The following is a 22269-nucleotide window of genomic DNA, read 5'->3' on the forward strand; positions in this document are numbered from 1 at the left end:
AAAGTTAAATGCCATAATGATAATGTAGTCTTCATATGGCCGCCTGAAGCGAACAGCGTCGAAAAAGATACACAAATCTCTGCTACTACCGATACTGCTGACAAAACTCGGGTTTTGATTGTATGGCCCCTTTTTACTGCGTTAATAGTAACATTGGGACTTCGCCAGAATACTACGTTATCTGTGTGAAGCCTTCACTCTTCAGAAGCACCTTCCGCCAGCCACCTACCCACGCACCCTGGTACATAGGGGGATGCCCATCCACCCATCCATAATTCTGATCCACCTCTCCATCCCACCCTCACATACTTACACCTTCAAAAGCGTTATCGACCACCTGCACATCCACCCACCAAATTTTACTCTCTAGAGGTGCCATCCACCATCATCCCACATACCTCCTCTACCTTTCCACCCACTATCAACACACGCAGCAGCGGTACGAAATGGCAACGGCGAAATTGAATTCAAAGACACAGTTTCAAAGTCAGCTGCTCTCTACAAACACCACCTACCAACCATCTAAACATTCACTAGAGCAATAGCATCAAATTCATCATCGCGGGTAACTCCAACAGCTATCACAACTGGCGCGCATCATATTTCATGATCGTCCTGCCATATTTTTTTATTGATGCTTTTTGTTTGTCGTTAACGAACGAAACCGCAGATCTGGCTTCTGCGAATCGAACATGGCATTGAAAGTCCACTCGTGCGCTCTCCCCCCCCCCCGACCCCCCCCCCCCCCCAAAAAAAAAAAAAAAGAGCACGTATCAGGCACATTGAGTATTCTTTCCATGTCAAGCAAGCAGCATCGTTGTTTTTGCTTTGTTTTTGACACCACTTAGTTTGGTACCTTTCCAAGTGGCTGAGCAGACGCTGCGCCCCTTTATATGTCCCTGTTGAATTTTTCTAGCTTTGATACAGCTCGTTTGAAGCCAATGATCGGGTTACTCCGGCCCCCGCAAGTAACCCAAGAGAAGCTCTCTTTTTTCTTTCTTTCATTTAAGCGACGCACGGATTCATCGTCCCGTAAGGCTAGACGAGGACATCCCGACCCGCCACACAGCCGTGTAAAGCAAAATGTTTGTAACGCCACGGTCTTTTCAATTAAAGGTCAAAGTACGTCCACGTGGGTTGAAAAGTCAGCCTGACAGCCATTTCTGTGTTTTTTTTTTGTTGTTGTTGTTGTTGTAGTTGTCCTGTTTTGTTTTCTTCAGTGGTATAGACGCTTTCCTCGCTGCGATTCCTGAGCAACGGACTGAAACACGTCTCAACACTACGAACCTATCTCCACGCCGTAAAAACAGATGGATCAATTTTCGCTAATCTGTATTCAATCTCGTTAAAAGAAATCAGCGTCCCCTAGCTGTGAGCAGCGCAAACGGCGGCGGTCTAAGACACGTAAATGCACAGTACCTTCGATGCAGCGTTGTCAAAGCTGAAGAGCATACTACAGCTCAGCGCAGCTACAACAAATTTCTCGCAGGCTGCAACGAATACCGATCGGTTGGGGTTCGCATGCTTCCCGCACACTGTAGCTTGTTACGCTACAACCAATACGCCAGAAAATGATTATCATTACGCGTGGAAAGCCGCGCAAATAATAACCCTGGTTATGGCTGAACCCTCCTTATAGCCAATACAACGCTGCACTTAAATTTTTAGTGAGACACGTAATTCCCCTTTCCGAACTTTATCTCCGCTGTTCTCGTATTTCCATCGTCTACGGGTTGTTTTAGTCCGCGGATTCATGCCCTCTCTCTTATTTACGTCATTTTTTTTTAAGTTAAACAGCTGAATTCAATGGAATTGATTTTTGAGCGCAGAAAGACCGCACAGGAAGGAACGAACTTGACAGGCCAGAGCGCTGTGCTGTACCTTCCTGTGCTGCCTTTCTGCGCTCAAAAATCAATTCCAGTGACGCACTAATTAGCCTGCAAAAACATTCTTGCAAGTTGAATTCAAAGCGATGGCAATCACAGCCATGGCACGCCGCCGCCGCCTAGGGCATGTACGATCGGGGACAAAAGTGGTACACTCCACGCGGCGGGAGCCGGTGAAACGAAAAACTGCGTTGCAACGCCATCTACGGGCGGCATCCGGGATTGAGACAGCCAATGCGTGACCTTTATTATCAGCAGGCATGTCGCTTGGCTCGTTTCAATGTTTCGTGCTCGCCAAAATGCCGCAGTTTTTGGATGCTCCGGCTCCCGCCGCGTGGAATATACCACTTTTGTCCCCGACAGTACTTCTGGGTGCTCGACAGGGATGCTATGAATAATTCGTCGCCACAAGCATTGTGAACTAAGTAGCCTCTGCCCGGGTTCAGTAGTAATGTTCTAAAGCCTCATTTTAACACTTCTATTTGCTTCAGGATGCTGGATTTCGCGACGCCTTTTTTTCTAATCGCCGTTGTGACCTTTACTGGCGCCCTTGTGCTAAAAGGCACCTTAATTACAAGTGTCGACAGCATTGCTCTTTTTCACTCTATTGCGCGTATTGCACTGGCGACTACATGTTGTTCTTGTTGTTCTTGTCCTCTTCAAAAACTGCACATACCTGTAGTAGGGCATTGGCCTGATTTTGGTGTAGACGTCCCTTAAAAATAAAGAAAGAGGGAATGCCAACTAACAGAGAAGTCGTACGATCAGGAGATATGACTACAGGAAAAAAAATGTTTTTGGGGGGAAATGAATTGCGCAGTAACTGTCTTACTTCTCGATGGTCACCTCAACCGCGCCATGCGAGAAGGGAGGGTGGAGAGAGCGAAGGAAGGAAGAGGTGCCGTGTTGTAGGGAGTGATTTCAGCTATCTGAGGATCTTTAACCTGCAATGAAAAAGATTAGGTATCAGGAAATGAAACAATTGCACAAATGCAAACCGGTGCGAAGATAGGAGGACGAACAAACACACAGGACTGGCGCCAACTTCAACTTGTTAAAGTGAGGATAACAAGGAAGTCTGTTACCCATGTGGTGCGCCAGGCAATCCATGGCGTCGGAAGCCACTCGGTCTTCGTCTTTTTCTGTTGCTCTTTTGGCAACCCTTCGAGCCATTGCGACAAACTCAAGTTTCTTCATACGAGGCTCAAAGCTGAATTTCGGGCCCTTCTCAAGTGTTGACGTCATCCTACTGTCAAGGACAGCATCTCCAAGGACCCTGAGAGCGTCAGAGGCCTGTTGCACGTTTTGCTTCCTTAGCAAGCTGATCCTTATTCTGCGCCATAGAAATTTCGTTGTCTGCGTCGCGAGCCTGTTCTATTCCCGGATGCTACTGGAGAGAGCATCTCTTGTCCCAACAAGAATCGCAACCACTCAGTGAACAATCTGATCTGACGTCATGCTTCAGATTTCAGGATCTTGCAAATCCTTCGCGCATGGCCCCACGACTGTTGCACAACACCGAAGAGGCTCTGAACTTCCGGGGGCACAAATCTTCGTTTGAGGCAGTAGGTTAACATGGGGAAACAGCAGGTTGTTGCAGCGATGAGGTTGACGTAAGTCAATATTGGGGAGAGGTTACCAGCGGAATACAGGAAAGTACCTACTGCCTGAAACGTAGAATTCTGCCCCAGGTGTTCAGGACCTCGTTGGTGTTGCACAACCATCGTAGGGCTATGCGAGCAGCATGTGCAAGATCCTAAAGTCTGAAGCATGGCGTCAGATCAAACGCCGCCGCCGGCGCCGCCATTTCTACCGCTACTACTAATACTACCCATACCAATGCTACTAGTGCTACTACAACCGCTACTGCTGCTATTACTACAACTATAAAAATGCTACTATCGCTGCGAATACTACTGCTACTAGGGCATTAACCCCACAGATGTTGTAAAGGATGTTACGACGTATATGAACACTCCAAATTACGAGTTTAATGTAAATAAATGAAACCTAAACTGAGAAATATCAGTGGGACTGCCTCGTAAGACACTTTGATTTCATTTAAACCCTTTCAAATACCTTGGAAGAGTAGTCTTAACGTCCAAAAAAAAATGTTCCATGTTACCACCTGGACGACTATTTTATGCATCCGCTTTATCTGGTCCATTTCCTAACATTTTTCGCATGACCTCTACACTTGATTAGTACGTCCACCTCAAGCTATCAATGCATGGTGGCCTTCGCATGGTGTAGATCAACCCGTCGCAAATCATTCGAATTGGGGAGCTATAACTCGAAAGCGCTATAGACGACGAAACAGCCAAAAACGAAGAGCGCAACTAAGACGGTGATCGTACAGGACCCCCCCCCCCCCCCCTTCCGCTGTTTAGACGAACGGGTTTAGATGAAGATGTGTTAGAGCAGCAAAGCAGCACAGCGTAAGGGCCGCGTTTTCTCAATTTATAGCCGCCATCCAGCCTAGGCGGTACGTGTTACAGCAGTCAATTCGCACTGACCCCCGCTTGACGCGGAGGGCGACGACAGACGGCCAAATTAAAGCCAGTCACGGAGCCAATACGCCACGCATGACACACGAGCCCGAACCACTACGCTAGCCGGGAACGTCGGGGTCGAACCAATTGGGCATCAGAGCCTAGGGTCCCACTGGCAACACGACGTACAAGCCAAAAAGAAGCGGCACGTCGCCGCGTATGAGGTTGTAAACATTTACGGCACATTCGTCTCGCGCCTGACAGCTGTTGGCGCCCTGAGTTGGCCTCTCTCTCCTCCTCCACTGTCTCTCCCCCTCCAGACGCGTGTGTGCCCACGCACACTGCTTGGTGAGAGGAGGAGGAGGAGGACAGGCTTGAAGGCCGCACAGTATGTCGCTAAGGCGAGGGAGAAAGGAGGTGGGGAGAGAGTAATACTGAGGAAGTTTGATCTATGCGGAGGCAATATAAAGCGTTTGCCCGAGTTGTGGAGAAGTGGAGGAGGAGCGGTGCGCGAGCGTTTACACAGAGAGAATACGAGTGGTATAACTCACGCTGGGATAAACTTTACCGCCTCGTGATGGGGCTCACTGCAGAGTTAATAAGACGTATTTGAGGTCTTAGTACTAGCCGTTGTGGCTGGCCGGTGTTGGCTCGTAACATGAGCTTCGTTTCCATCCTCAATGTGCGGGACTCTGGTGCAGCGGAGGCAAACGGTAATTTCCATCATTTAGGGGTGAACTCAGCGGCCTACCACTGATCAACTAGCAGGGGCATTTCAGCTCCGCCGTAAAGGTATGACGCCGTAGCTAATAAGTTAATGCGCCAAATGCAGAATTAGTAGTTAGTAATACCACTCCTGGAACAGTGGTTCAGCAGTTCAGCGATGCGTGCGATGGCGGGTGCTGCCACCGGTGGGGCTTGTGCGATCCAGTTTGCTCTTCCCGATCATCCTCTCAAGACGAATCATTACTTTAACTGTCACTTGCCACGGTGCGCAGTTTGCTCACAAAGCGGTAGGCAGGCTGTGATGATGTCACAAGGTCACGTGACCTAGGGTGGCCCACCTGACTTATTGGTTGCTTCTCAGGAGACTTTTCGTGCATTTTTCGCTCACGGTCAACGACTCCGACGGCGATACCGGACTTTCTGCCACACGAGCTCCGCATCGCTATCGCGTGAAGATGGGTTTGTTTGGCACTGCGCGTGGCTGTAGTGACAATTAGCTTTAAGTTTTGTTTGGAAGCAGGAGTCTCCCTACGACATGCTAGCTAGCGTGAATAAAACAGCGGACAGAGAGAGAGAAACAGACGGGATCTAGCTTCTGTACTGTCTGTTTCTCTGCCTCTGTCCGCTGTTTTATTCGAGCTAGCTAACATGTCGCAGCCAGCGTCCCAGCCCCAACTAGCCCAACTTTCTTGTTTAATCAGTAGTCTCTCGCGCTAACGCCGCCACTTACTCATTGGGAATCATTCATTAATATGTTGCTCTAATACTAATGACTGTGCGCGCTTGTTGGCTCATAATCCAAGTCTCATAGTAAAGTCCCCATGAATTGACATTTAATCTGGCACCAAGAGAACGAAGCAACACATTCTTATGGCGAGGAGATGTCCAGAGGATGCCCTAAAGGTGCCCAGGTGCTAATAATAATTCGAGCAGATGTAAAAGAGATGTCCTGATGTCTGCGGGACGCACAAATGCCCAGATGTGTAACGCGGCTGTTAAAAAGAAAAGAAAGTAGGACTGGTCAAGGGCGGATACATTCATACTTTGCCAGATTCGTATGACATACATGATGGAAGCCAGCAGCCACCGAAACCAAGAAGCATAGGGGATATTTTTTTTTTAATTTTTAGTGTTCATTAATGGGAAATTAATAAAACCAGAAGAAAACAATTCGCGAAATTCGGAGGTGGTGGGTTCATATCCCACCGGCGGCACGTGGTTGTTTTTAGTTCTTTAGTTCTGCTCTTATTACTCTCCCATTGATGAAAACTACAAATTTTTAAAAATCACCTATGCTCCTTGCTTTCAGTGGCTGTTGGCTTCCGTCGTGTATGTCATAACGAGCACCTCCTTTCCCTTCATTTGTATGCTTAACACTTTTGTATGAGGACACCGAAGCACTCCGCCTTTATCCCATTATTGAACTGTCTCGTAGACTGCACTTCTTATTTCAGTGTGTTAACATTTACTTTGTAGGCATGAAACCGTCACCACCCTGTTCCTAGAGACCTCCCAGCCCTCTCTGTAGTTGTAAGTTATTTCCATTCTGAAGCAAAGAACAATAACAACGCGCGTACACTCTGAACATACGTAGATTTTCATGCAAATGTGTGCAATGACGTCTGCGAAAGTGACGTAGTCGGCACAAAAACAACCCAGAACTCGAGAGTTCCTACGATCCTCAGTTTATTTGCTCAAGACATTTTTTTTTTTTTTTTTCACAATCTGCCTCACTGGGGATCCAAGGAAGACTGCTTCTGAACGGAGACTAAAAAAACGAAATGCCAGCTCGAAAGAGGACGTGTAGCGGCGTTGATGTAGTAGAGCAGCATATTTGCACGAATACGCAAACGACACCAGCGCTACTGCTGCTGCCTCCATTTTTTTTTTTTAAGGAAGCGAAAAAAAAACAGCACCGTCGCGTGCCGTGAGACTGTAGACGCGGCCACGCAGGATGAGGTGCCGTTGGTCTCTCTTTTTTTTTTTCGCGGCTTTTCTTCCTTCTTCGCTTAATCTTTCGGTGCTGGTCACTTCTGGAGGGCGGCGCCGACCCTGTTCAGGTTTCGGACGCACTGCGCGAGGCAGGCGCTATGAACACTGCGACACTTGGCGTAGCCGGACTTGTTGTCCGACGTTCGGCCGCACTCGAAGACCAGAGGCACGCAGCTGTCCACGTAGCAACCTGCGAAGCGATGCGCGGAGTCGATAACGAGTCGATAACGACAAGCAGGATCGATATGATTCCTAAGAGCAGATCCAACCTCACATGACATCGCTTACCAGGAATACTTAACAAGGTTCAAATTTGCGTTGTGGGAGCAAGGTAAATAACTATTTACCCCTTCGGCCCTGAATTTTTTGCACTTCCAAGATTCTTGTTACTAGCCAAATCCGGTTCTTTGCCTGCAAACAAACTAAAACCCAATTCCAATATGTGTTGGCAATGCGATAGCACAGCAGCTGTTGATGCGTTTGCCGGGAGTGACGTCACTTCCTGTCTTACGACGTCACTACCTTCCAGCGAATGGGAATGCTCCCGCCTGGTGACCTCACTTCACTTCTACCAATGGGAATGCTCCGGTCTGGGAACGTCACTTCCGTCCAGCCAACCAATCAACCGAACAGCACCGGTCTGATGACGTCACTACCTTCGAGCCAATCAGCGAATTTAGCTTCCGGCGGCGCATTTTCTTCCTAGTGAGGCTTCTACTACTAACGCATTAATGCATCAGCCGCACCTGTAGACCCTGAAAAATGTTAACGTGTCCTAAAACGAGGATCCCAAGGCCTAGTGGTCGCAACAATCATGAACTCAGCGTGCAGTGTTTTTGCCCGCCTCCCTCGGTACCCAGATTATTTTATGCGATAAATATAACGTCTGGCTTCATCAGCAGGAACAAGTGAAACGGAAGGTAGGAATTAGCACTCATGAAAATCATTGGAGCAGTTTGTTTTTTTCCATTCCACAAGGTCAGATCTGTATTTTGTTTCTTGGAACTGATTCCGGGTTTTGTTGGTGCTTCTTGGCCGCAAACGTCCTGCGGCAGATTGGGTGGTAGCAAACCACCTCGTTTAGTCATCCATTTTCACCAAAACGTCCAATGCACTCGGTGTCAGTGCGAAAAGGCAGGTTTTCACTTTACAGTCTTCAACTGTTCGCCTCTGAATCATCATTTTATTTTATTCTTGATACTTCGTTTTCTACTTTCCCATCGAGCAATTTTTATTTGGTCACTGTTTTTGCTGATAAAAATTCTCCCCGCACTTTCCGCCCTTTTGTAGCTGTCATGCAGCCAAATGAAATCTCGCCTAAAGGCATCCTCTAAGTGTTTAAGAAGCTTTCTAGCTTGTCCGCCCCTGGGCCTGATCAAATTCCTTTACAGTTCCTGGAAATAGCTAAACACTTGTCAAGTCTTATTCTGATAAACCTGTCTAATAAATCAATTATTCATGGGCATATTCCAGCAGGCTGGGAAATCGCCAGAGTCGTTCCTGTGGTTAAGAGTGGGTTCGCCATTTACTGCACAACTACCACCCTATCTCTCTAACAAGAAAAATTACTAAGGCTTTCAGTATACCTACACAAATGTTACGAATAACCTTGATTATAAAGATCCGATCTTTGTAAACCAGCATGAATTCCGAAGATATTTATCTTAAGGACTAAATATTGATTTTATTTCCCGACATTCATTCCAATCTGCACTGCTTATAAGACATTCATATCTTATTTATTGGTTTTAAGAGAGTATTCGATAAATTACCCCACTGTCACTTGCTCCTTCAACTTGAGCTCTTGATATAAGCCTGTTAGCAGTTGGATAGAAAAGTTTCTTGTAGAACAGATTTCGATAAGTTGAGAAAAAAACTGCACATTATCTAAAGTTTAATTTCCTCTATGCGTTCCTTAAGGAAGTGTCCTGGGGGACTTACTATTCCTTGTTTACCTTAATGACTTGTTCTCCCCACTGTCCTCAGCAATACGTCTTTCTGAGGACGATTGCGTGTTATATTACTATGTAAGACTGTGAAAAGGGCATCAGATTGCAAAAGTATTCACGAAGATCTCGATCAGTTATCTTTATGGTGTTGGGATTGGCTGGTGGATATTATTACTTCTAAAATCAAGTACATGATTTTTTCCACTCGCAAACTGCCTGTTCCACGCAACTACACTATCGACGGAGAGTGCCTGAAAACAGGGTCTCAATATAAGTACTTAGGAATGCATCTGACTTCCACTCTATCTTAGGACGTCTATATCGACAATGTATTATCGTCGACTAGACGTACCCTGGCTTTTCTTCATCGGTCTTTGCGTTTTTCAAGCACCAACACTAAGCTCATTGCCTACAAAGCCCTCGTTGTATCTAAACTAGAATATGCCTCTTAATTTGGAACTCTCATTCTAAAACTCTGACAAACCCCCAAAATGTCAAAAGTGTAGAAGGTATGAACAAGGCAGCCCTTTCTTTAAGCAATTGCAGTTTTCTTTTTGGTGACTATCACGAACATAAGGCTACAAAAAAAATTTTTGTTTGTCTTCAATTTAGGGTCTGAGGCCCGAAAAGATTAAACGACAAAAGTTTGGCTGCTCGGTAGGTTTACTTTATGAATAGCGTGGTGTTGTTCCAGAGTTCGAGCCTCAGACCCTGACGAATTTTCTTCACTGTAATAGTAAAAGCGTGAAAGCGCTCATAGATGATAGTGAATTTTGTTGGCGCCATGGCATCTGCGGCCGATGACCGCCATGGGTCAAGGTATTTTCGTATGCTAGAGGTGGGGCCAAAGACCCATTTCCAAAGCATTTCACCCTGATTAAGCCGGGCACCAGGCCAGGGGAAGCTTCAAGTGCTTATAGTCGGCGTGGCAAGCAAAGATAAAGCTTTCACGTGCACTGAAAAATTAGCACTTGTTCGAGGTGAGTTTTCTGTGAACTTGAGGCCGATGCGTTTTTGGGGCCCCTGGCCGAATTTTTTTCTAAAGTTTGCCCAGAGATGTTCGTTTCAAAGTGAGTGGCAGTACATTTGAAACAGTAACTTACATTGCTATGAATTACAAAGACACTTGATGATGTTCTTTTGCAAGAAAAAATGCTAATTCCTTACGCTTAAGCGTTGTAAACTATTCTTCATTACGCACCAATGCCAGGCACTGGCGTTATTGCATGCCCACTTACCAGCTGCGGAAACCACAAGGGCGCAGAGCGGGAGGTCCACTTCGAAGCTGGGCTCTGTCAGAAATAACAGGGATGGATATTCATGAGGTCAGCGTGGCAAGAAACAAGCAGTATTTACACAAGTATTTAATATCCCAGTCAAGTGCTGGATTTTCTACTTCTCCAAGTATTTTTCCTATCCTTGATCCCATAAAACACATACTTGGATCATTGTGTTGTAAATTAGAAGCGATTAGAGTCCTTCTCAAGACGGACCTCCAGCAAGTTGCTAGCAGTAATAATAATAATAATAATAATAATAATAATAATAATAATAATAATAATAATAATAATAATAATAATAATAATAATAATAATAATAATAATCTTTATTCAGCATAATCTGCACATACAAAGAAACGGAAGCGCCGAAGCCACAAGTGGGCTTGTGCGGCGACAACCGGCAGCCGCGGCAATCTTCGCGCTACATCAGAGCTCCATCAGAGGCAAAAGAAAATTAAAAGACGTAAACATTAAGAACACAAAAATTTTGGCACGGAAAGAATGAAAAAGCACTGATAAGATTTTAGTACATGTTAAAGATTCTCTAACGCTTGAACAGCAACACGCAGTTTTTTGCGGGTGATTAAAGAAAATAAATCATCCGGTAATTCGTTAAAGATAGCTGGCACGTAATATTTTCTAGTTGCTTTGCCGTAGTGAGTGCGCACTCTCGGTTTATGATAGCGAGGAACATGTCTCAACGGCACCGGTTTCGTATTTATGTGTCCGTATGCGCTATTCCAAAAATATTTCAGTACTACAATTTGTTTATAAAGATTGTCAAAAGAAGGCAAACCGGCTGCGGTAAAGACACTGTTGGGCAGATTTTCCTGCGGCAAGTAGAGAACGCTTGTAGCAATGTTTTTCAAAATCCTATTAACACGACATTTCCATGTGAAAGAGCAGTTAAAAAAACAACACATACCGTATCTCAAGACACTATACCCCAGAGCCTAATAGTAACAGTACCTCATAATTAGAAGAGGAACAGATTACATTTGACTGATGCTACCAGTTGTGGTCACAATACACAAAATATGTATTTTCCTGGTGGATCCATAAACAAATGCTAAATCAGAATACGCGATAACCGCCACGTATATTTTTTTCAAGCAACGTGACCCAGCGCCAAATGTGAAACTGCACATTTCATTCCACAAGTGTAATGCAATCAAAACATTTCTTGCCGTTTATGACGTCTCATTCCAAAGTGAACACCGGCATAGAAATAGCTATCTCTTGTACTAAAAAAATGGTCGAGTTGGAAGTTGCAGCAGTGACTGCGATTGCTCGCTATGCAGAAAACGCTGTCATTCCATTCGCTCCTGTCACCTTCGGCAGATACAAAGAAATCTTGTCATACATTGAAGGCGCCGACCTCCCGTCGTCTAACATATTCTCAGCTAATTACGCACTCTTAGCTATTATGTCAATGCTAAGCTTGAGTTTCTGCTGCGGGCTACAGAGAATGCCCGTTTCAAGATTCCCGAAACTTTGTGAAAAATGAAACATCCGTTTACCGTGCATGTCCTTACCAGCTTCCTTCGTACTGCTGCGTTTGGACCACCATGCTGAAAGCAAAGGCGGAGAAAGGAAAAGCATTTATTTTTATTATGCTTCTTAACAGCATATCGAAAAATTACAATCTGGGAAAACGTCTCCAGTACGCTCAAAAATCAATGGCGGCACACACACTCTAAACACTCTAACTCTAAAGGAGTAAAATGGGGTAAGCTGTCCTTTAGTGCATTCCCTTTTATGAAAAGGAGTGTGCTATAAGACGGTTTACTCCCTTTCTACTCCCATATTGGGCGTATGCGTGTTTAGAGTGTAGGAGCCATGTTCTGCGGCGATTACGTCATTTAACTCCCGCGTACTAAAGTACGCGCGCTCAGTTCTCACCTCCACCACAGTGGCGTAGAACCCCCGGGTAATAACGCAGCTATGAGCATCAGTTAAGACTCGCGCGTCCCGGAGACTTTCGTCCCCGATTGTACAATGGCGCTCAGCATAACCTGCAACACGGTATGTGAAGTCGGAGTTCACTTTATGTAGCGGTGTAAGCCTGGCGATGCTGGACCGCACGGTTAGGGTTAATTATAACACCTTACTAAATTGATACAAAGAAAAAAAATGGGTGTGGTTTAGCTCCGGTTAAGCCTGGAGTGACGCGAGAGCTGGAGTGATTTCCTGTCCCCCTCTCCTCCCCCCCCCCCCCCCCCCCCCAACACGGCACATGTGCGCACAGCTGTTACAGCCCGGTTTCGCCGGCGCGCCGCGCCGCCGGCAGCAGCAGCTGCTTCGGACCACGTGGCCAACCGCGTGACCAACGACGCCGCCAAGGAGCTCAAGAGGTGCCACGCTGAAGGCTCGAAAAGCTGGCGTAGTGTAACTCTCGCTACAAAACGCAATTAGGGTCACGCTAAGCGCTAGTGAATCCTGTGGTTCTCTCGGCAAGTAAAGAAATTGTGCTTCGTTTCGCGAGTTTCACCGTTACAAGGCAATGCGTTGAAAACTGGCACGTTATAACTGAGGCTTTGCTTGAAGAGAGACTGGTCAAACGAGGAAAACGTGTTCGCTTTAAGCGGTGCGGAGACAGCATCCTTAACTGGTAGTTAAGCTTCACGTGAAACTGAGCGCATAACTGACTCATGAAGCCCTTCTGCAATGTTTTTCAAGCAGGTCATTGTGCCTAGTAGTACGAAAATAATCCGTTTGAACTGATTTCAACGCTTACTGAAGCAATTTTTCGCATACTTTCTGTCTCTCAACACAGCCTCCTCTACGCGCCTTACCCTCTGGACAATGAGGCAGCCGCGCTGAAAACGTTTGCACCAATGTGCACGCTACGCGACTGAGAAATTGTTTTAAGAGCATCATATATGAAGGCTATGGTTCTGCGAATTACTGGTGCTGTGAACGTCATGCTTTACGGGTTTGTCTTCATCTCGGCACCACAACAAACAACAAACGTTGTAAGCTGTGCTTACTGTTTCGTTTCTCCGGTTCCTTCCATGTCGTCCCGGAAGAGGAAAGGGCCGCCATTTCGTCCTCCAGCAGCGCTGTGAAGTAGTTTTTTTTTGTAATAATTTTTGGGCAGAAAACCGGACCACAGCGGACCACCGCGGTAGCTCAGTGATTAGAACTCTGGATACTGAGCCAATTTTCCGAGGGCTAAGGCAAATCAACTGCATGATAGTCTCTGGCGTTAACCTAGGAGATCTACTCAGGAACAGTTTAACCGTGTCCTCGCAATAATCACACGTGAAATGTTGCCTGATGTCGTCTTAACTGCATTTTGTTCCTCTAATAATATTGCAGTACCTCAGTGCAAAGCCTGTCCGCAATGAAATACCACAGTTTACACAACAGAATGAAGCTTGCTCAGACCGCTTAATGAAAACCAGTAATCCTCCACCTCGAGGAACTATATTTGCCTTTATAGCAGTGTTATTGGCTCGAAATCATGATATCTTGACATATTAACAGGGTAGATAGAAGGGCTAGTTTGGGTACATTAGGAGTACCTCACTATCAGGCATACTTGAACGACGAAAATAGCGCTAAATGGCGTTAAAAAGAACACGAGGACAGGACAAGCATTTCCACTATCTTCGTCTTATCCTTTGTAGCAATCGTCCTGGCCGTATTTCTTTTTCGGTGATTTGTAGCGCCAATTCCGCGGCTGAAGTAACTTAACGTCGCCACTCACGTGAACAAAGGTGAGGCCGAGGATTATAAACCATATTTCTGTTTGAGTTATAGTCAACGTGTAAGTGAGAGTAATCACTGATTTCATGCGAGTACAACTACACTTCAATGGCAGAACTTAGGAGACCGTTACCGTTTGCCAGGATGAACTCTAGGGCCATCAAAACCACGGTCATCGCCTGGAGAGTTCTTCGGCCGCAGGCAGGCAGTTGGACGTTTCCCATCGCTGTGGCAGCCCCTTCTTTGTAATGGACAAGCAAAGAAAGCTCGGTGTAGCTACGCACGCTCGCAGCACTCCGTTAACCGTGTCATCAGCACCATCATCGTCATCAATTGCGTTAGGTCTCCTCATGGGTCAACTGCATGGTCGGTGACATCCAATTCCTTTCCTGATATGCACTAATCGCCGCCACGTTACACCAACCAATTTTCCAGGCTGGCGCCTCATTTCAGTATCCATCGTCCTTGGTTATGTTTTTGTTGTCTTTTCAGCTGTTCTGATACTCTATTAGACCACTGGTTGTCAGACTGCACGTCATAAAATGGTGGTAGCAGGAAAAAAATGGCCGTCAGGGGTGTAACTGCAAGCTAACAGTGAATGTTCTTCGCACTGCTGAGTTTTGCTGTGTTCGTGCTTCATAGCCATATGCCTTGTTACCATGGAAGTGCATTTTACACGACCGTAAGACATCGCAGAGCTGACGCGCATGTAATGCATCCCGTTTTGCAGCTCCAGCCCAAAACCAAGGCCATCTCTCGGACGCGGGGCGAAACGTTACGATCACGTGGTGGCACCGACAAAATAGCGCGGGAAACGCGACTTTAGAACTGCGTGGAAGACCGTGGGTAGCACTGGTCAACGTGACCACGTTGGATGCCGTTGTCAAGCATGGGACAGAGAGAGAGAGAGCGAGAGAAAATGGTTGAACGCTCTAATTGAAGGCAGCATTCTTAAATTTCATGTGCCTTCTTTCAAGGGACAATGAGATCAACTCCATCCATTTATTATTCTCAGTAAAATTTCATTCTGTGACTCTTTCTGGCTATATTCACATTTGTCCACCAGCAAAAGACCCAATTATGGCTGAGAAAATTAGATTTGAAGATCTCCTTAACTCGATTAAAGCTCGTGACTTCCTTTCAGAAAAAGGACGGGTTCCCACTCTTTTGAATTTAGTAATGGAGTAGCGTAGCCTCTGAGATGAGCGCCAAGAAATCGGTGTCGACGCGCGCATTTCACTTTCTAAATCGACCGGTGATGGCGACACTGGTATACCTTTTCTATTAGTTTTTTATAGCTTATAAAATATCCGTTTTCAGTGAAAGTGGTCTCTTTATGATTGGAACGTGGTACCTTATCAATACAGGTCAACTTCTATTCGTCATCAGTGTCCCTTTAAGCCTGCACTATATTTTGGTGGCAACTTGGACGTCAGAATAGCGACTATACAGGAATCTAGACTCACTTCGGCAGACTCACTTCGCATGCGTTGTCACCACAGTCATCCTCTGTTTTTTAATCCCACTTCCTATAACCAATGCGTAGTAGCAGGGAGGGGCCGTATTCGTTACGTTCTGTTTCTTTTTCCTTTCATTTTGGGCAGCTGCCATTGGCCGCTGCTTCCAGTGACGTAGGCCATTGCAGATGACGTCACGCAGGCCGCGGAGGAAACGCACCTGCATGGCGCCACTCGCTTGCATAAACCCTGCCCGCGCCCTTACCGTCACGACGAACCGGTTCCGATGCTGACGAGCGAGGGAGCCTGACCACTCGTTGAACGTACCTGACGAGCTTAATCGGGGCTACTTACTATGTTCTGGGATAGAAAATGTGCCGTGGCTGTGTGAAGAAGGGGCGGAGCACGATCCCTGTGACACGGCCGGACTGGATGTAGCGGCGTTATAGGGTGGCTAGCGATGATGCCGCGTCCGTACCGGCCGTGCCTGTAATTGGTCGTTAGCTTCCCCAACTGTGACATCACCACCAAGCGAAAAGAAAACTAAACGAAACGTTTTAAACTACAGGTTCAGACCTCCCATGTCGCTCGTGGTAATGAAAATTCTTACGCTGTTAGCTTCTGGTGGATGAATAAAAAAATGGAGGGCGCTTATCACGTGAATGCGGCGGGTGATCAGGGGCTACCACGTTCGCGAAATGATTGACGTAGTAATGAAGCAAAGCACAACGAGTATGATGACGGCTGTCGTTTCCATATTGAATATTGTAAAAACCTATTTATTGTGCGAGAAGTGCACACTGACTTCGGCGCCGGGGCGAAACTTGGTAACCGCCGCAAAGAACGGCTAAACGCGTTGCGCAGTACCGTTCAGGTCTCCCTAACTGTACGCAGAAGATAAGAGACGGTTTACCTCAGGAGAGACAGATAAAAGCAGTGGTGATTAGCAGAAAGTCGATAGAGAAGTTCGCCTTTCTCCTGGATGAAGAACTGATAGGGATAGTTCCGCCCGTTTTAACAGTATATTCTAAGCCCCTTATGGTCAGCTTCGGTCCCATGACAACAACAGGGCGCAGTTTCCACACCGCCTAATCCCTTGTACACCGATAGGATACTCACTGAGTAACCAGGTTAACGCAGGCGTTTTATTACTTTTTTGGTTACGGTGTTCTGTTATGGCCGCACCTATTACCATGTAGGAACCTTTATTTTATTATTGCGACAGAGGCCTGTTGCAACCTAATGCAGTTGTATATATAACAAATACGGCGTATTGGAAAATCCTGACAGGCTTGAAACTGTGCCATATATTCATCAAGGTGTCATGCAAATTGGGGACTACGAAGGGCCGCGATGGAGATCAGTCTACAGAGTCTGGCAGTCAAATTCGAATGTTTTGCTTAAGAGAAGGCTAAGCCATAACGACAGAAACAACCAGCGTTACGTATGTAACTAAAGTATCGGTACCACTGTAACTGAAGTTCAGCCGAACACTGACGAAAGGTACATGGCGCGCCATATTGCAGCAATTCCGGAACTGTATTTTTTGCGCGAAAGAAAAGGAGAAAATCTGATTTTTGTTTTGTTACTGCTTTCAACGCTCGATAAATTCAAGCGAGCCAGATGACCTTTTTGGATTTTGTACCAAAGAGCTTTCACATTTACCGGCATAGAAAAATTTAACTCCCTACTGCAGATACGCCGGTGGCTACAAGCGCGGCAACCAGCGATATTGCTCCTGAATTGCGCAGACTCGCATCGGGGGAATGATGAAATCAAATCGACTTTTTCTAAGTAGCCTGTATGGGAATTTTGAGTGTGAGATGCCCCAAACTACAACCCTACTACACCTAAGTGCACACTCGGTGTGTCTTTTAAAGCATGTGTGAGCTAGGCAGACTGGCGTAACAATACGCTCCATGGAACATAACACTAATCCATCGTTAAGGGGAATCAACCAAGATGTAGAAGATTTATGATAAACCAGTAATTACTCATCAGCATCTACCAAAAGCAGCCATATGGCAACGAAGGAAAGTTAAACACCTTTCACAGAAACTTCATGGTGGATCCTAATGAGTAACTAAACTCCCTTATTAGAAATCTTCTTCACCTTGGATGCCGCCGCGGTGGCTCAGCGGTTACGGTGCTCGGCTGCTGTCCCGAAAGACGCGGGTTCGATCCCGGCCGCGGCGGCTAGAATTTCTTTGGAGGAGAAATTCTAGAGGCCCGTGTGCTGTGCGATGTCAGTGCACGTTAAAGAACCCCAGGTGGTCGAAATTTCCGGAGCCCTCCACTACGGCGTCTCTCATAGCCTTAGTCGCTTTGGGACGTTAAACCCCATAAAACCATAAAACCATTCTTCACCTTGGGATTTGCCCTAAGCATTGGAGCAACATTGTTCCCATTTCAAGTCGTTGATCTGTTCGCTCTCGCCCTACTTTCTGCTAGCCGTCATGGTTAGTGCAGCCAGTAGAGCAACTGGCCCGGACAGGCGGTGGTTCCGGGTTCGAACCCCGTAACAGGACTAATTTTTCTTCAACTACGAAATTTCTGCGAAAGTCGCTCTTTCCTCCATTATTAGAACATAATACTCTGCTTAAACGTCCCTCCACAAAGTTCTCCACCTTCTAACCGTTATCCCTTATTAGAGGATTTGACCTGGGCTAACCCATCTACTGGTATAACAATGCCTTCACGAAGTGCAGCCTCACCAACTCACCTTCTCAAGTTCTCGATGCAGACTTCTGTCATCTAGCCAAATTTTTGCTGCTCCTTTGATGCAGCAGTACGAAACCAAGGAGAGCTTAAGCTGGCATAGTCTATAATAAAGTAAACTTAATCGGGAGTCCAGAGATGGGGAGGGTACCTGATACGAAGACATTCGCTCCGATAGTCTTGCAGACGATAACGGAAAACAGTGAAAATTTGAAAATGAATGCGAGTACATAGCCTGGTCGATGATAACTATGATGGTGATAGGCGTAACAAAGGCAACAAAAACGACCCTGCTACAGACTCACCTAGTTCCGCACACTTTTGAAAGCACGATCTCCGTCTGGACCGTCTGCAGTTGGCCGGGAGCTTCTGTCCACTGCGGTGTCTGCGTATCCCAGATCTCTGTGCCGTGCCCTCGAACGTCGGCGTCTTATATACGGCCTGCCGTGGGCTCCTTGCCCGCCCACCCATCGGCCACAAGTGTAGGGTTCGCGGTAAGCGCGATGAGATCTTGGGGGACATAGCCGAGACGGGGCGAAGCTCGTTTCGTATTCCGTAACAAACGAACCGAACGCCAACGATGGTAGTCCCTGCCCTGTCCAGGGCCCCAAAGCGTGGGACTAAACAAGTGCTCGCCAAGTAGGCTTAGCATGGATTAGGTGCGTCTTAACAGTCGCGATGGGGTGAGGGAGCGACCCCGTCACGTAGCACATACCGTACGAACACAGACGTGGACAACAGAACAGAAGAAAGTAAGGGAGACGCCGTTGTACTGCGTACCGTTCTCCGATGCAGCGACACGCAGCGGAGAGTCCGCTGGATTATTCTTGGCCGCATGTAGCACATGTTCAAGGACGTTTTATAGTGCTTAAAGGGCAACTGCGCCACTTCGTGATAATTCCGCGGTATTTAAGGATTCAAATCTATGTAGACTGTGGGTTAAGCATGCCAATTTTGTTTTTGTTTTTTATTTTCGTCAGCGTTGCAAATGGTAACGTAACTACAGAATAAATATTTGCTTCTCCTCATATCTTTGGAATAGTGCAGAGAAGGTCAGTGATGATGTCACGGACGGAGAGATTTGAAATTTCCTCTGCCTTCGCCCAAACCCTGCCGCGCGTCGTCGGATGCCGCCAAATAACGCTTCACAGGCTTTGCCTTCGGTGGCGTTGCTTTTTATTTTCCTTTAAAGCTAGTGCTTCTATATTGGAAATATAGTGTCACCGTAGATGACCTCATCATGAGGCCTGCATTCGGCGCTGCGTGCTGCTGAAGAGCCTGAAAACCGTCGCGGTTTCAATAGGGGATTGCATCAGCGTTTCAAATGTTGGCGCAAAAAGACCTCATATTTTACCTCCAAGTTTGACACAATCGGCCCTTTAAGCTCGTCGAATTCTGAAACCTCTGCGATTGCCATTTAATTGAACATAAATCATGTTGTTTGGATAGTTGGTAAAGGTTGCTAAAATAAAATCCAGCACTGCGAACTGAAACAGATCACGCGCACTAGTACTGTACCCCAACTACACTCCAAAGGTTTAATACGAGCCGTTTGATTCGCAGAAAATCCCGGACGGCTGGAAGACCAGAAATTTGTGCGCTTAGACGCAGTTGGCATCACAAGCGACGTAGTTCTGGTGGAGATATACCTTTAATCTAGATTTTTCACGGCGGCCTTCAGAAGTATCAATGTCCCGAAAAGTTTATCGATAGAAGCGTGCCTGTTGTGTAAAATGTATAGAACCAGTTGTCTCGAGTTGCTGTTTGTTTTGTGCTTTTTTTTGTGTGTTCTAGCTCTTTGCCAGTTTTGTTAGCAGTCTGTTAATCTGCCTTGAGCAAGCCAACATAGTTACATGCGTTGAACACCGATGCCGCAGCTTCACCAGCCTGATAGTTTGTATTGTCGCGTCACAACTAAGCAAAACCCCTAGCCACTCGGCTGGAGAATGGACAATCTTTTTACAGAGGCAACTGCTAGTCAGTCTCGAAGACATGAGAGCATCGACAACTTTTAACGAACGCGTGGGGAAATCCCACTTCGTCTTTTCCTTTGACACTGCCCTGGTCGTAACCGACAGCTCGGAGGCTAGTTTTCTCGGTTAAATAGCTGACCTCAGCGGCAGGCCTCAGAGATGTTAGACGTTCCAGATGCTCGAGTTCACCTACGTTGTATACAGCGCGTAACCATGCCAGCCGCGGCACCATCCACACCTCTATCCTCCGCCTAACGTCCAACAGATGCAGCATGCAAAAGCCGCACTTTTTTTAATGCGAAACCATTTCTTGCCTCATGAGTGGCTCTGTCCGGAACGTCGACTCGCAATAACTGCTTAATTCTCAATTTCGCATCTGCATGCGAAATTGAGAGACGTGTGTGTGTGCGTGTGCGTGTTTGTGTGTGTGTGTGTGTGTGTGTGTATGTGTGTGGGTGTGTGTGCGTGTGCGTGCGTGCGTGCGTGCGTGTGTGTGTGTGTGTGTGTGTGTGTGTGAGTGTGTGTGTGTGTGTGTGTGTGTGTGTGTGTGTGTGTGTGTGTGTGTGTGTGTGTGTGTGTGTGTGTGTGTGTGTGTGTGTGTGTGTGTGTGTGTGTGTGTGTGTGTGTGTGTGTGTGTGTGTGTGTGTGTGTGTGTGTGTGTGTGTGTGTGTGTGTGTGTGTGTGTGTGTGTGTGTGTGTTCGTCCGTCCGTCCAGTTATAGCTACCACGTCACCCAATATGCCGATGGGGCGATCGGCTGTAGGGTGAAGCCATAAGTTCAGGGTCACGCATCTGCATCTTGCAGAGGAAAAAGAAAGAGAGTTGACAGGGTCCTCCTGATGCAACATGCAACCAGAGAGAGAGAAATGAATTTTAATGAGGGAAAGGTGGAGAGGTCGGCCGGTGTTAACATGGCCCTGGCCTGCTACTCCACACAGGGGAAAGGGAAGAAGAGGAGGAAAAGGAAAGTGCGAATGAAGGCTGATGATGGCATAATACAATGAGTTTCACGGGTGATGTCTACACACACACTCACACACACCACACTGGCTGGCACTCGCATCGCGGTTAGTAGACGCACATAACTCATAACACTGGTGTCTGCAACACAAACACCGACACGTCATTAACCATGTAGGTTGTGCACAGGCAGTCACAGACGAGTAACCAGCTCTGCAGTCTGGCGTATGGTATACCTGAGGCGGAATCTAGCGAGTGGAATCAAACTGAATTACCTGCTGCAAGCGGTCCAAACAATGCACCCAGTTTATTCAAGAACCACCGAAAAAAATGTCGTCTATAAAGTGTTGTCCGCGTATGATATAAGCCAAAACGTCGACTGTTGCGGCCTTATGCTGTAAGCTTGCCAGAGCTGTGTCTAGGTAGGCGATGCCGAACTCTGCCGCTATTTCATGTCCATTGGAAGCGCGGAATGCACTTCTGATGTTCCCCAATGTGACAAGGTCAAGAAGCTGCTCTTGCATCTTTATACGGCTACCTTCTCCTCCTTTCTTTCTCGCTCACTGTCACTCTTTTTTTTCTAAACTTGTTTGTGCGCGAGGAGAGAAGGAAGTAAGAAGTGAGCTAGTGAACTGGAGTACTCGGGTTCGAACCCGGCCGTGGTGTCTGCGTTTCGATGGAGGCGAAACGCAAAAGGCTCCCGTGTGCTGTGCGCAGTCGGTTCACGTTAAAGATCCCCAGGCGGTAGAAATTATTCCGGAGCCCTCCACTACGGCACCTCTTCCTGCCTTTCTTCCTTCACTCCCTGCTTTATCTCTTCCCTTACGGCGCGGTTCAGGTGTCCACCGAGATGTGAGACAGTTACTGCACCATTTCCTTTCCTCAAAAAACAATTTTCAGTTTTTTTCCAAGAGCTATCTTCAGAACTGAAACATCCCAAATACTCCTAAGCATGCGAAAACCCCTCATAAAATCCCAAAGTACCGTCATAATTACTTTTTGTATTTTCCTTTCAATGTATGTTGATTATGCGACTTGGAAGTCAGGAGAACCAGTTTAGTCGGCGTAGTCCGATTTAAGTGTCAAGTAGTACACTTGAATGTTAAGTACACATGCTCATCGAAT

The 22269-nt window shown here is 46.6% G+C and overlaps 1 protein-coding gene across 2 annotated transcripts; it reads right to left on the reverse strand.

The window, feature by feature from the left end:
* Positions 1-6819: 6819 nt before the first annotated feature.
* On the reverse strand, positions 6820-14273 carry LOC149365497 (uncharacterized). Of its 2 annotated transcripts, none has more exons than XM_089585240.1 (5): positions 14170-14273; positions 13316-13387; positions 11861-11896; positions 10284-10337; positions 6820-7286 (listed from the first exon to the last, which is right to left on the reverse strand). In XM_089585240.1, the coding sequence occupies exons 1-5, from the start codon at positions 14258-14260 to the stop codon at positions 7132-7134; spliced, it is 408 nt and encodes a 135-aa protein (XP_089441366.1). In that variant the 5' UTR covers positions 14261-14273; the 3' UTR covers positions 6820-7131. The 2 variants fall into 2 exon arrangements, with proteins under 2 accessions (XP_089441366.1, XP_089441354.1); XM_089585228.1 differs by having other exon boundaries at positions 11846-11896.
* Positions 14274-22269: the final 7996 nt, after the last annotated feature.

Source organism: Amblyomma mixtum, chromosome 1 (genome assembly GCF_055824585.1).
Source record: "Amblyomma mixtum isolate Tamu chromosome 1, ASM5582458v1, whole genome shotgun sequence".
Taxonomy (NCBI): Eukaryota; Metazoa; Arthropoda; class Arachnida; order Ixodida; family Ixodidae; genus Amblyomma; species Amblyomma mixtum.

Bases quoted from the DNA above. Each gene is read 5' to 3' on its own strand.
- LOC149365497 (XM_089585228.1), bottom strand. From the start codon at position 14,260: ATGGGAAACGTCCAACTGCCTGCCTGCGGCCGAAGAACTCTCCAGGCG. The intron at 10,338-11,845 runs GTAAACGGATGT...TATTTCTGACAG, and splicing joins AGCTGGTAAGGACATGCACG to AGCCCAGCTTCGAAGTGGAC. The intron at 7,287-10,283 runs GTAAGTGGGCAT...ATCGCTTCGCAG, and splicing joins CCTTGTGGTTTCCGCAGCTG to GTTGCTACGTGGACAGCTGC.